This window comes from Rhinopithecus roxellana, chromosome 13 (assembly GCF_007565055.1).
Source record: "Rhinopithecus roxellana isolate Shanxi Qingling chromosome 13, ASM756505v1, whole genome shotgun sequence".
In the NCBI taxonomy this organism is placed as follows: domain Eukaryota; kingdom Metazoa; phylum Chordata; class Mammalia; order Primates; family Cercopithecidae; genus Rhinopithecus; species Rhinopithecus roxellana.
The window spans coordinates 19,436,493-19,449,723 of NC_044561.1; the positions used below are offsets into that span (position 1 = coordinate 19,436,493).

Below are 13,231 nucleotides of genomic sequence, written 5' to 3' on the forward strand. Positions count from 1 at the left end.
TTTGGGCCCGCCGTGGGTGGGGCGGGACGGGGCGGGGCCTGCGGCTGCCGCGGGTTGGGCGGGCGGAGCAGTGAGGAGGCGGGGCCTCGGGGTGCCGCCGGCAAGGTAGGGCGGGGCCTGGAGCTGCAGCGGGCGGGCGGACCGAGGAGGCGGGGCTTGGGGGGCTGCCGCGGGCGGGGCGGGGCCTGGAGCTGCCGCGGCCGGGCGGACCGAGGAGGCGGGGCTTGGGGGCTGCCGCGGGCGGGGCGGGGCCTGGAGCTGCCGCGGGCGGGCGGGCGGGGAGGACGGACCCTGCTCTAGCGGGCCGCGTAGCGGACATGGCGGGCTCCCGGCTCCCGCGGCGGCTCTTCCTCCAGGGCGTGGCGGCTGTCTTCATGTTCGCCTTCGCTTCCCTCTACACGCAGATCCCAGGTGAAGGCACCCAGGGTGGGACACCCCCAGCCTCGGCGCGGGACCTTATGCCCTCTTTTCTCTGTGCCCGGCACGCACGCAGTCTGGGGTTGGGAGTGAGGGCCAGGCCTTGGCGTGGCCGGAGGGGGTAGGGGGCGGAGGTTCGTGTCCTGCAGGCCTCTGTGGGGGTAGGAATCTGTGCGGTGATCCGTTTGCTGTAAGGCTCTGGAGTCTGAGCTGGGGTAGGGGACAGAACTCAGAGAGGTGGGAGAGAGGCTTCCTCCCAGACCTGGTGGTGCAGGGAGGAGATCCGGCTGAGACCTGGAAGAGGGCAGTGGGCTCTGCTGGGTGGAGGCCCTGACCCCGCTAGTTGGGCATGCCTCTAGTCCTGGGACGGGGTTTTGACAGGTCCTGACCTGGGGACGGGCTCTGGAGGGACTGCGGACTCTGATCTAGGGATGGAGGTATTCGCATGCTCTGACCTAGGTTGGAGGATCTGCAGGCCCTGACTCAGAGGTAGTCTAGTCTGCAAGGGTTGTCCAGGGCCTGGCCCTGACGTGCCCTCCCACAGGACTGTATGGCCCAGAGGGCATCCTACCCGCAAGGAAGACGCTGCGGCCGCAGGGCAAGGGCCGCTGGCAGCAGCTGTGGGAGACCCCGACGCTGCTGTGGGAAGCGCCGAGACTGGGGCTGGACACGGCCCAGGGCCTGGAGCTGCTGAGCCTGCTGGGCACACTACTGGCCCTGGGGGCCCTGCTGCTGAACCCACTGCGTCACCCCGTCGTCTACCTGCTGCTTTGGGCTGCCTACCTTTCGGCCTGCCAGGCAAGTGGAACCCCTGTGACCAGCTCAGTCCACCCCTACTCCTGCCTCTGCCTTACCTAAGTCCACAGACACACTCACTCCCTGACAGCCCCTCTCTCTGCAGGTGGGCCAGGTGTTCCTTTATTTCCAGTGGTGAGTGACCGCTGGGCCTGGGGCTGCGGGAGGCTGGGTGGGGGTGGGGTAGGGCCTCTCCTGGGACCCTCCCAGGGGAGCAGCTGTGTTGGGAGGAGCTCTTGGTGCTATTTGCTCTCCCCATAGGGACTCCCTGCTGCTAGAGACTGGCTTCCTGGCTGTGCTGGTGGCCCCGCTGAGGCCAGCCTCCCACCGCAAGCAGGCCCCCCAGGGCGGGCGGGCAGGGGCCCTGCCCCATGAAGACCTCCCCTTCTGGCTGGTGCGATGGCTGCTGTTTCGCCTCATGTTCGCCTCAGGCGTGGTCAAGCTGACCAGCCGCTGCCCCGCGTGGTGGGGGCTCACTGGTGAGGGGCCCTGCCTGGACCTGGGGTGGTCTGGGGGCTCTGCCAGCCCTGACTCCTGCTCTCCCCTGCAGCCCTCACCTACCACTACGAGACCCAGTGCCTGCCCACGCCCGCCGCCTGGTTCGCACACCACCTGCCTGTCTGGCTGCACAAGCTCAGCGTGGTGGCCACCTTCCTCATCGAGATCGCCGTGCCGCCCCTGTTCTTCGCCCCCATTCGACGCCTGCGCTTGGCTGCCTTCTACTCGCAGGTGGGTGAGGGCCGCAGCTGTCAGAGAGAGGCAGACGGGGCTCGGCCTTCAGCGCTGCTCAGCGTGCCCTATTGGGGACAGGGTGGCTCCCAGGGACAGGTGGCAACCGCTGTTGGGAAGGCCTTGTAGCAGAGGGATGCACCCCGCAGGATGGAGGTGGGTGCCTGCTAGGTAGGGCTGTGTCACAGGGCCGGGCGTCCGTCTCCGGGAGCACTGAGAGTGGGCCACCCCCAGGTGCTGCTGCAGGTCCTGATTATCATTACTGGCAACTACAACTTCTTCAATCTGATGACGCTGGTGCTCACCACTGCGCTGCTGGACGACCAGCACCTGGCTGCTGAGCCTGGCCATGGCAGCCGCAAGAAGATGGCCACCTGTGCGTGTCACTCATCCTGGGCTCGCTGTCACCAGCCCCCTGCCCTCCCGGGGGTTCTCCCCTCCAACACCCCCACAGGACTCCCACTCTAACTGCACCCCAGCCTCCTGGCTAGGGACCCTGTGCTGACCCATGACTGTCCTGCCCCATAGCCTGGCCCAAGGCTCTGCTGGCCACACTGTCGCTGCTGCTGGAATTAGCCGTCTACGGGTTTCTGGCCTACGGCACTGTGCACTACTTTGGCCTGGAGGTTGACTGGCAGCAGTGCACCATTCACTCCAGAACCAGTGAGTGCCGACTTGGGGGGGGCCAGAGGGCAGGGGCGGACCAGTCCTCACACCCTCCTTCTCCACCAGCTTTCACCTTCCACCAGTTCTCTCAGTGGCTAAAGACACTGACGCTGCCCACCGTGTGGCTGGGTGTGGTCTCCCTGGCCTGGGAGCTGCTGAGTGCCCTCTGGAGGTACATGGCTCAGGAAGCGGGGAGGGGGCACAGGTGTGCAGGGCGGCCATGACAACCTTGGGTCCCTACCCACAGGTGGACCCAGGTGCGGGGCTGGCTACGGAAGTTCAGTGCTGCAGTCAAACTGTCCCTTGTGAGCACTGCGACCGTGGCCTTGTTCTTGATCAGCCTGGTGGGTAGCACTGCAGGGCTGGGGGGCAGGCCGGGGGCAGGACAGCCCTGAGAACCGCCCACCCGCCTCCAGGTGCCGTACTCCTACGTGGAGCCCGGGACCCACGGGCGCCTCTGGACTGGGGCCCACCGCCTGTTTGGCGCCGTGGAGCACCTGCAGCTGGCCAACTCCTACGGCCTCTTCCGCCGCATGACCGGGCTTGGTGGGCGGCCTGAGGTGGTGCTGGAGGGCAGCTACGATGGCCACCACTGGACGGTAAGCCCTCCCAGAGCGGGCAGGGTGGGGCCCAGGTCAGCTGGCCCAGCTGACCTCGGCCTGCCTGGCAGGAGATCGAGTTCATGTACAAGCCTGGGAACCTGAGTCGGCCTCCCCCAGTTGTGGTGCCCCACCAACCACGCCTGGACTGGCAAATGTGGTTTGCAGCCCTGGGCCCACACACGCACAGCCCGTGGTTCACAAGCCTGGTCTTGCGCCTGCTGCAGGGCAAGGAGCCAGGTGCGAAGCGGGGTGGGGAAGGGCAGGGTAGAGAGGGAGACAAGAGAGGGCGGGGAGTGTACTGCGGGAGCCACACTGACCCCTCTCGCTGCAGTGATCCGCCTCATCCAGAGTCAAGTGGCCAGGTATCCCTTCCACAAGCAGCCGCCCACCTACGTCCGAGCCCAGCGCTACAAGTACTGGTTCTCCCAGCCTGGGGAGCAGGGGTAAGGCCGGGCACCGGGTGGGGTGTGGAGCCCGGGGAGCAGGGTTAAGGCCGGGCACCGGGTGGGGTGTGGAGCCCGGGGAGCAGGGGTAAGGCCGGACACCGGGTGGGGTGTGGAGCCCAAGGTGCCGCCAGGCTCTGAACATCAGGTCCCGCTGCAGCCAGTGGTGGCGGCGCCAGTGGGTGGAGGAGTTCTTCCCACCTGTGTCCCTGGGAGACCCGACGCTGGAGACACTGCTCAGGCAGTTTGGGCTACAGGTTAGGGGGTATCAGCCAGGCTAGGGGAGGTGGCAGGGGTGACTCTAGCCTCCTGGGGTGAACCCAGTAAGCACTTCCCCAACCTCCCTCCCACAGGACAAGAGCCCAGCCCGGGCCCGCAGTGCCAACAGCACTCTGGCCCAGGCCCTCCACTGGACTCGCACTCAGCTGTCTCCTCTGGAGGCCCCCGCCCTGCTCTGGGGGCTCCTCGTGGCCATAGGGGCTGTCCGAGTTGTGCAGGCCCTGCTAGCGCCCTGGTCTCTCCGGTCCTCCCCCCTGGCACCAGCCAGCGGGGAGAAACGCAGGCCAGCCCCCCATAAAGACTCTGGAGCTGCCTCCGAACAGGCCACCCCAGCCCCCAACCCCTGTACCAGTAGTTCACGGACCGCCCGGCGAAAGAAGTAGCTGTGTTCTCCCGGCCGCACATCCTGAGAGGGCTGGGTCCCTGGGACTGCTCTGGCCTCCGGCAGGACAGGACCCAGCCACTGTGCCTTAGCTGACCCTGCAGGTCCGGGCACAGGTTGGGGGGCTGCCCCTGGGGTTTGCAGGGTGCTGCATTGAGGGCTCTAGGCCCCACCCCCACGCCAGCCACGCCCCTCCCCAGGACTCCCACTGTTGCCTCTGTGATTGGCCCAGGAGGGAAACACAACCCAGCTCAAGACCCTTCTCCTGCCCTGGGCTGTGGGGGTCTGAGTCTGGAACCCCCACCCCGGGCCCCATGCCGGAGGGGAAGAGGGGAAGCACCGTCATCTTCCGCGTCCTCTTCACACCAGCTCATCCTGCCCTTTAGATCTGGGCACCAATAAAGGCGTCTTTTGTGCTTGGCTGTGTGCCTGGTGCTCCTTTACCGGGAGGCCTGAGGATGGGAGTGTCTCCCCTACTCTGGGCAGTGGGCCCCCAGAGCACCGTCAGGCTCCCCCACGGCGTGGCCCCCCAGGCACCCTCCTGCCCCATCCTTGGCATTCTCTGTAAGGAGGCCTGGCTTGGCATTGTCCACTTCCTGACCACAAAGGAGCCTCAGGCCTGGCACAGCCCAGTGGACCTGTCAGCTCCACACTCTAAGGCTGGTGGTGGAGCTGGTCCCTCCCTTCCCACCTGCTCACACTTCCTGGCCTCAGGAAAGGATGGAAGGGCCGGAGTGGGCAGGGGGTGAAGGAGAGATGAGGTGGGCGAGTTAACAGAGGCTTCTCTGCAGAGTGAAGCCAGGGGGAGGGGAGCTGGAGGCCCTGAGTTGGGACGGAGGAGGGAAGGTGCATCTGACGCCCCCAACCTCGATCCTAGGAAGAAGACAGCAGTAGAGACAGCAGTCAGGGCGCCGTCCAGGTTTATGTTTGGGGTCAGGTTATTAGTTGGAGGTCACCACCCACCCTGGAAATTCACAGCACAGCTTCCTCTGCCTCTGGCCCGTCCTTGGTACAGCCCCCACCTCCTGCTCTCCTGCCAGACCCCTGGGCAGCTTCCAGTATATCCAGCTCCCTCACGTCACTGACCTCCATCTGGCCCACCCAGACAGAGCTCCGTGCTCAAACACAGCCGATTGCGTGAACTCTCAGATGCCTTCAGGGGCTCCTATACATGGAATAAACAATCAAGAAGTCAGCTTTGGCTTAGTAATAGGCTGTGCGCGGTGGCTCATGCGTGTAATCCCAACACTTTGAGAGGCTGAGGGGGGGTAGATCACCTGAGGTCAGAGATCGAGCCCAGCCTGGCCAACATGGTGAAACCTGATCTCTACTAAAAATACAAAAATTAGCCGGGCGTGGTGGCGGGTACCTGTAATGCCAGCTACTTCACAGGCTGAAGCAGGAGAATCAGCTTGAACCTGGAAAGTGGAGGTTGCAGGGAGCCGAGATCGTGCCACTGCACTTCAGCCTAGACAACAGAGTGAGACTCCGTCTCAAAAAAAAAAAAAAGGTAATCTGTTTAAAACTCAAAAACCTGTTCCTCGGCTTCTTTGTTTTCTGGACAGGGTCTCTCACTCTGTTGCCCAGGCTGGAGCCCAGTGGTGCAGTTGTGGCTCACTGCAGTCTCAGACTCCTGAGCTCAAATGATCCTCCTGCCTCAGGCTCCCACCACCACCCATACTCCCCTCCCCATGTTGCCCAGGCTGATGTTCCTAAGCTTTTTTTTTTTTTTTTTTTTTGAGACGGAGTCTCGCTCTGTCACCCAGGCTGGAGTGCAGTGGCACGATCTCGGCTCACTGGCATGCATCTGACCTGATGTTCCTAAGCTTTTAAGCTCACTTTATGAATGTCTTCTGTGTTTTTGTTTTCTGTAACAGCTTTCTTGGTAAGTCACATGCTATACAATTCACCCATTTCAAGTGCACAACTCAGTGGCTTTCAGTATATTCACAGAGTTGCACATCCATCACCAGAGTTCATTTTATTTATTTATTTATTTAGAGACAGAGTCTCACTGTCGCCCAGGCTGGAGTGCTGTGGCACAATCTCAGCTCACTGCAACCTCCACCTCCTGGGTTCAAGCGATTCTCCTGCCTCAGCCTCGCAAGTAGCTGTGATTACAGGCGTGCACCACCACACCCGGCTAATTTTTGTAGTTTAGTAGAGATGGGTTTTCACCATGTTGGCCAGGCTGGTCTCGAACTCCTGACCTCAGGAGATCCACCCACTTTGGCCTCCCAAAGTGCTGGGATTATAGGCCTGAGCCATGGCGCCTGGCCCAGAGGCCATTTTAGAACCTTTCATCTCCTCCGGAAGAAACCCTGAACCCTTTAGCTGTTGCCCTCTGACCCATCCCCACCAAGCCCTAAGCAACTATTCATCTACCTTTTTTCTTTGTGGATTTACCTATTCTGGACATTTCGTGTAACGTGGGACCTTTTGTGTCTGGCTGCTTTCAGTCAGCACGATGTTTTCAAGGCACATCCACATCATAGCACATACCAGCGCCGTGTTCCCTTAGGAGTGAGTCAGTCCAGTGTACGGAGGACCACATTCTCCCTGTTCTTATTCATTCAGGTATCGATGGATGCTTGGATGGCTTCCACCTTTCTTGGGTGAGTAGTGCTGCTGTGAACATTGGGTGTGCAAGTTTTTGTGTGGGATTACAGATGTGCGCTACCACATTTGGCTAATTTTTGTATTTTTAGTAGAAATGGGGTTTCACCATGTTGGCCAGGCTGGTCTTGAACTCCTGACCTCAAGTGATCCACCCGCCTGATCCTCCCAAAGTGCTGGGATTACAGGTGTGAGCCACTGCGCCCAGCCTCTGTAGAACTGATTTGATGAGAAGCTGAGTCTCTAACAGATGCGGTGACTAAGAAGCTATTGGGTCAAAGAACCACATAGGCTGCGCACCAGAAGGAAACACACACAGGCTGGCACTAGTAAAATGCAAAATAAATAAATAAATAAATAAATAAATAAATAAATAAATAAAACCACTTGCATTTGTCAAAAATAAAATCTTAGGCTGGGCGCAGTGGCTCACGCCTGTAATCGGAGCACTTTCAAGACCATCCTGGCTAACACAGTGAAACCCCATCTCTACTAAAAATATAAAAATTAGCTGGGCGTGGTGGCAGGCGCCTGTAATCCCAGCTACTCGGGAGGCTGAGGCAGGAGAATCGCTTGAACCTGGGAGGCAGAGGTTGCAGTGAGCTGACATCGTGCCATTGCACTCCAGCCTGGGTAACAAGAGTGAAACTCCGTCTAAAAAAGAAAAAAAATATTTGCATAGAGACATCTGTGGCTGCTCTGTATATTACAGTCATTAGCTGGAAACTGTTTATGAGGTGATAGCTAAGTAGGGGGTCGATTAGGAGAATGAGCTATCGCCTTCGTGTATAACAACTATTGAGAAGAAATAGTTATGTGATACAATCGTAATTTTAAAAAGAGAATCTGGGCCAGGCACGGTGGCTCACTCCTGTAATCCCAGCACTTTGGGAGGCCAAGGCAGGCAAACCACCTGAGGTCAGGAATTCAAGACCAGCCTGGCCAACATGGCAAGACACTGTCTCCACTCAAAGTACAAAAAAATGAGCCAGGCATGGTGGTGTGTACCCGTAATCCCAGCTACTCGGGAGGCTGAGGCAGGAGAATCGCTTGAACCTGGGAGGTGGAGTTTGCAGTGAGCCAGGATCGTGCCACTGCACTCCAGGCAACAGAGCGAGACTCCGTCTCAAGAGAAAATAAAAATAAATAAATAAGAGGATCTGGAATTTTGATCACATAATGATACCCACAAGAGAAAGTTCTGTCTGGTTACCAAGGGGACGTAGGTCCAGAATTTGTGAATAGTCAGTGAGTTTGGAGATAGGGTTTTTTTAGTTATTTTGTGCTGATGGATATATGCACATTTCTACTTTAGTTATTACCCATTACATAACATATATGCTTGAATATTTACTTCAAGGAAACACACCTCTATAAGCGATATTCAAGAGTAGCTACTGGACTTGAGAATGAATGTGTTAGAACAAACGAGATTGTCCTATGAGAGAGGAGGCAGGAGCCAGGGAGGAGGATCCCAGGTGGCCAGGGCTCGGCAGGGAGGCAGGGCCATCGGAGGGCGGCCAACCAAGGAACCACCCTACGGAGGTTTGCAGAGGTCAGGGCCCCCCCAGGTGACTGGATTGTTGTGGAGTGCCCAGAAGACAGGGGAAGTCTGAGTTCACCAGATAACTGAGACCCACTGGAAACCCAGTGGTGGTTCTACAGAACCAACTAGCATAGGATTGGCTGCGTGAGGGTGGGGTTGGCGTCTGTCTTCACTGCAGCTCTGTCTGCAGAGCCATCACTATAATAGCTTATAGTAGCTGCTCAATATGTGTCTGGAAGTGAATTATTCTCTAGGAAGGGAGGAAGACAGGTACAGCTCTTCGCAGAGACCTCCCACCTGAAATGTCATAGCCCCAGGCATTGGAGCTGTCCAAAACCTTGGCTTGTGGAGAATTTCCAGAAGGGGGCACTGTGGACACGGTTCAGCATCTGCCTCCCAAGGCTGGGGCTCCAGGTCAAAAGAAGGTGAGACGACCGGGCACAGCGGTCACTCCTGTAATCCTAGCACTTTGGGAAGCCACAGAAGGATCACTTGAGGCCAGGAGTTCAAGACCACCTGGGTAACATAGCAGGAGCTTCTCTCTACAAAAAAAAATTTTAAATGTAGCCAGATGTGGTGGCCTGAACCTGTAGTCCCAGCTACTCAGGAGTCTGAGGCAGGAGGATCACTTGAGCCAGGAGTTCAAGGCTGCAATGAGCTCTAATTGCACCACTGCACCCCAGCGTGGCAACAGCAAGACCTGGTTTCTTAAAGAGATGAGATTGGGGTGTCCTGTTTCCAGGCATGTGGAGGGGAGAACTGGGAACTGTGGACTGTAGGGGATCGCACACCTTTGGACGGGAAGAGCAGCTCTCCAGAGCTGCACGGAAACCACAGGCAGAGGCCCTGGCTGGTGAGATGATTCTAGCCATGTGGCACGTCCAGTGGGAAAAGCAGGAACAGAGACCAGAAATGAGGCTGGGCACAGTGGCTCACGCCTGTAATCCCAGGACTTTGGAAGGCTGAGGCGGGTGGTCAGGAGTTTGAGACCAGCCTGGCCAACATGGTGAAACCCCGTCTCCACTAAAAATACAACAATTAGCGGGACATGGTGGCGCACACCTGTAATCCCAGCTACTCAGGAGGCTGAGGCAGGAGAATCGCTTGAACCTGGGAGGCGGAGCTTGCAGTGAGCTGAGATCACACCACTGCACTCCAGCCGGGGTGACAGAGTGAGATTCTGTCTCAATAATAATAATAAATAAATAAATGTTAAAAATGGCAAGAGTGGCCCAATCTAGAGAAAATGTAATTTGGGAGGGAATAGCTGTCCCTTTACTGTAACCTTCTTATGGTATCTACAAAGCAATGTCATATTCTGAATCTGCAGAGATAAATTTTTTTTTTTTTTTTTTTTTTTTTTTTTTATGAGACGGAGTCTGGCTGTGTCGCCCAGGCTGGAGTGCAGTGGCGTGATCTCGGCTCACTGCAAGCTCCGCCTCCCGGGTTCATGCCATTCTCCCGCCTCAGCCTCCGAGTAGCTGGGACTACAGGCGCCCGCCACCACGCCCGGCTAATTTTTGTATTTTTAGTAGAGACGGGGTTTCACCATGTTAGCCAGGATGGTCTCGATCTCCTGACCTCGTGATCCGCCCGCCTCGGCCTCCCAAAGTGCTGGGATTACAGGCTTGAGCCACCGCACCCGGCCTAGAGATAAAATTTTAAGGGGCCAAAGTCCAAGGCGGAAGTCAAAAGTTTTGCAAGGAAATCGATGAGGTTGGTGATCTGAGCTGGGCGAGGTTGGACAGATGGGTGCCACAGTCCAGGTGTCTGTCTGACTGTCTCTGGCAGGTAAGCAGAGATCTAGAGCTGTCCTGTGAATTAAGTGGGAGACTGGACAGAGGTGCAGACTTCTGTATTGAGGAGAAGGTCATGGACAAGCTGGGCAGCAAGCTGGCAGAGAGAACACCCAAATACCCAGAAATTTTTTTTTTTTTTGAGATGGAGTCTTGTTCTGTCGCCCAAGTTACAGTGCAGTGGTGTGATCTCAGCTCACTGCAACCTCTGTCTCCTGGGTTCAACTGATCCTCCTGCCTTAGCCTCTGAAGTAGCTGGGATTACAGGCCATGCCACCACGCCCAGCTACTTTGTTTATTTATTATTTATTTATTAGTAAAGATGGGGTTTCCCCATGTTGGCCAGGCTGTTCTCTAACTCCTGACCTCACGTGATCCCCTCACCTCGGCCTCCCACAGTGCTGGGATTACAGGTGTGAGCCACCGCACCTGGCCCAGGAAGATTTTTTTTTTTTTCTGAGATGGCATCTCGCTCTGTCGCCAGGCTGGAGTGCAGTGGCATGATCTCGGCTCATTACAACCTCCGCCTCCCAGGTTCAAGCAATTCTCCTGCCTTAGCCTCCTGAGTAGCTGGGACTACAGGCATGCACCACCATGCCCAGCTAATTTTTGTATTTTGTTTGTTTTTGAGACGGAGTTTCACTCTTGTTGCCCAGGCTGGAGTGCAATGGCGCGATGATCTTGGCTCACCGCAACCTCCACCTCCCGGGTTCAGGTGATCCTCCTGCCTCAGCCTCCTGAGTAGCTGGGATTACAGGCATGTGTCACCACACCTGGCTAATTTTGTATTTTTAGTAGAGATGGGGTTTCTTCATGTTGGTCAGGCTGGTTTTGAACTCCTGACCTCAGGTGATCCGCCCACCTTGACCTCCCAAAGTGCTGAGATTACAGGCATGAGCCACCACACCAGGCCGAAGATGTTTTTAGCAGGAGAAAGATCAAGCTTAGATGCAGGTTTGGGAAAATACATAACTTGACCAAAGGTAGCAACATGAGATTCCATACCTGGATTTTGTATACAGTTTATTAAATGGATTGGGACTGGAGCAAAAATAGATTTTTGAGGAACTACGGACTCCTGTGATTGGGGGGGTAGACAAAGTACAGCAGCATCAGACAAGCCCTCGCTGAGGTACTGGGCGAGAAATCTCAGAGGTCGGGTAGAAGAGGGCTCCTGTATGAAGAGGGAAGGTTTGGGAGGGCAACCTGACTTGTCTCCACAAAAAGCTGGAACTAGTTGGCTTAGTGGCCAAGAGAGACTGGATTGAAAATGAGGAATCACGGTGCTGTTGCCTTGTCAGGGGTACCAGCCCAGCCCATTTCTCTTAAGTTGCCGTGGGGTATAGCAAACATGCTGTAAACTCTTCCATTCCTTTGGTTATGAATTATGTATCTTCTTTGTTTTTTGTTTGTTTGTTTGAGACAGAGTCTTGTTCTGTCGCCCAGGCTGGAGTGCAGTGGCACGATCTTGGCTCACTGCAAGCTCCGCCTCCCGGGTTCACGCCATTCTCCTGCCTCAGCCTCCTGAGTAGCTGGGACTACAGGCACCCCCCACCATGCCCGGCTAATTTTTTGTATTTTTAGTAGAGACAGGGTTTCACCGTGTTAACCAGGATGGTTTCTATCTCCTGACCTCATGATCCACCGGCTTCGACCTCCTAAAGCGCTGGGATTACAAGCGTGAGCCAGCGCGATCGGCCGTTTTTTTTTGTTTTGTTTTGTTTTTTGAGACTGAGTTTCCCTCTATTGCCCAGGCAGGAGTGCACTGGCACGATCTCTGCTCACTGTAAACTCTGCCTCCCAGGTTCAAGTGATTCTCCTGCCTCAGCCTCCCGAGTAGCTGGGATTACAGGAGCATGCCACCACACCGGCTCATTTTTGTATTTTTAGTAGAGACAGGGTTTCAACATGTTGGCCAGCCTGGTTTCGAATTCCTGACCTCAAGCGATCCTGCTGCCTCGGCCTCTCAAAGTGCTGGGATTACAGGCATGAGCCACCTCACCCAGCCTCCTCTCTCTCTTTTTTTTTTTTTCTGAGACGGAGTCTCGCTGTGTCGCCCAGGCTGCAGTGTACAGTGGCGTGATCTTGGCTTACTGCAAGCTCCGCCTCCCGGGTTCACGCCATTTTCCTGCCTCAGCCTCCCAAGTAGCTGGGACTACAGGCACCCGCCACCACCCCCAGCTAATTTTTTTTAGTAGAGATGGGGTTTCACTGTGTTAGCCAGGATGGTCTTGATCTGATTTGGTGATCCACCCGCCTCGGCCTCCCAAAGTGCTGGGATTACAGGCGTGAGCCACCGCGCCTGGCCCATCCTGTTCCTTAATAAAGTTATTTTGAAAAATTACAGCCGAGCGTGTTGGCTCACGCTTGTAATTCCAACCCTTTGGGAGGCCGAGGTGGGCGGATCACCTGAGGTCAGGAGTTCAGGACCAGCCTGATCAACAGGTGAAACCCTGTCTCTACTAAAAATACAAAAAATTAGCTGGGCATGGTGGCAGGTGCCTGTAATCCCAGCAACTTGGGAGGGTGAGGCAGGAGAATCACTTGAACGCAGGAGGCGGAGGTTGCAGTGAGCCAAGATTGCGTCATTGCACTCCAGCCTGGGCAACAAGAGTGAAACTCTCTCTTAAAAAAGAAAAAAAGAAAAAAAAAAAAAAGGGCCGGGTGCGGTGGTGGCTCAAGCCTGTAATCCCAGCACTTTGGGAGGCCGAGACAGGAGGATCACGAGGTCAGGAGATCAAGACCATCCTGGCTAACACGATGAAACCCCGTCTCTACTAAAAAAATACAAAAAAGCTAGCCGGGCGAGGTGGCGGGCGCCTGTAGTCCCAGCTACTTGGGAGGCTGAGGCAGGAGAATGGCGTGAACCCGGGAGGCGGAGCTTGCAGTGAGCTGAGATCCGGCCACTGCACTCCAGCCTGGGCGACAGAGCAAGACTCCGTCTCAGAAAAAAAAAAAAA

The 13,231-nt window shown here is 56.6% G+C and overlaps 1 protein-coding gene across 1 annotated transcript; it reads left to right on the forward strand.

Moving 5' to 3' along the window:
* The first annotated feature begins 228 nt into the window (after window positions 1–228).
* Window positions 229–4,735, forward strand: LMF2 (lipase maturation factor 2). The gene is made up of 14 exons (XM_010354876.2): window positions 229–411; window positions 962–1,215; window positions 1,319–1,347; window positions 1,474–1,691; window positions 1,763–1,941; window positions 2,176–2,317; window positions 2,470–2,604; window positions 2,674–2,779; window positions 2,855–2,951; window positions 3,024–3,206; window positions 3,278–3,446; window positions 3,541–3,652; window positions 3,813–3,909; window positions 4,006–4,735. The coding sequence occupies exons 1-14, from the start codon at window positions 318–320 to the stop codon at window positions 4,312–4,314; spliced, it is 2,124 nt and encodes a 707-aa protein (XP_010353178.1). The 5' UTR covers window positions 229–317; the 3' UTR covers window positions 4,315–4,735.
* The last annotated feature ends 8,496 nt before the right edge of the window (window positions 4,736–13,231 follow it).

Excerpts from the sequence above, each read along its gene's own strand:
- LMF2 (XM_010354876.2), top strand. The coding sequence starts at position 318 with ATGGCGGGCTCCCGGCTCCCGCGGCGGCTCTTCCTCCAGGGCGTGGCG. Across the intron at positions 1,692-1,762 it reads CGCGTGGTGGGGGCTCACTG|CCCTCACCTACCACTACGAG; the intron begins GTGAGGGGCCCT and ends TCTCCCCTGCAG. Across the intron at positions 2,952-3,023 it reads CCTTGTTCTTGATCAGCCTG|GTGCCGTACTCCTACGTGGA; the intron begins GTGGGTAGCACT and ends ACCCGCCTCCAG.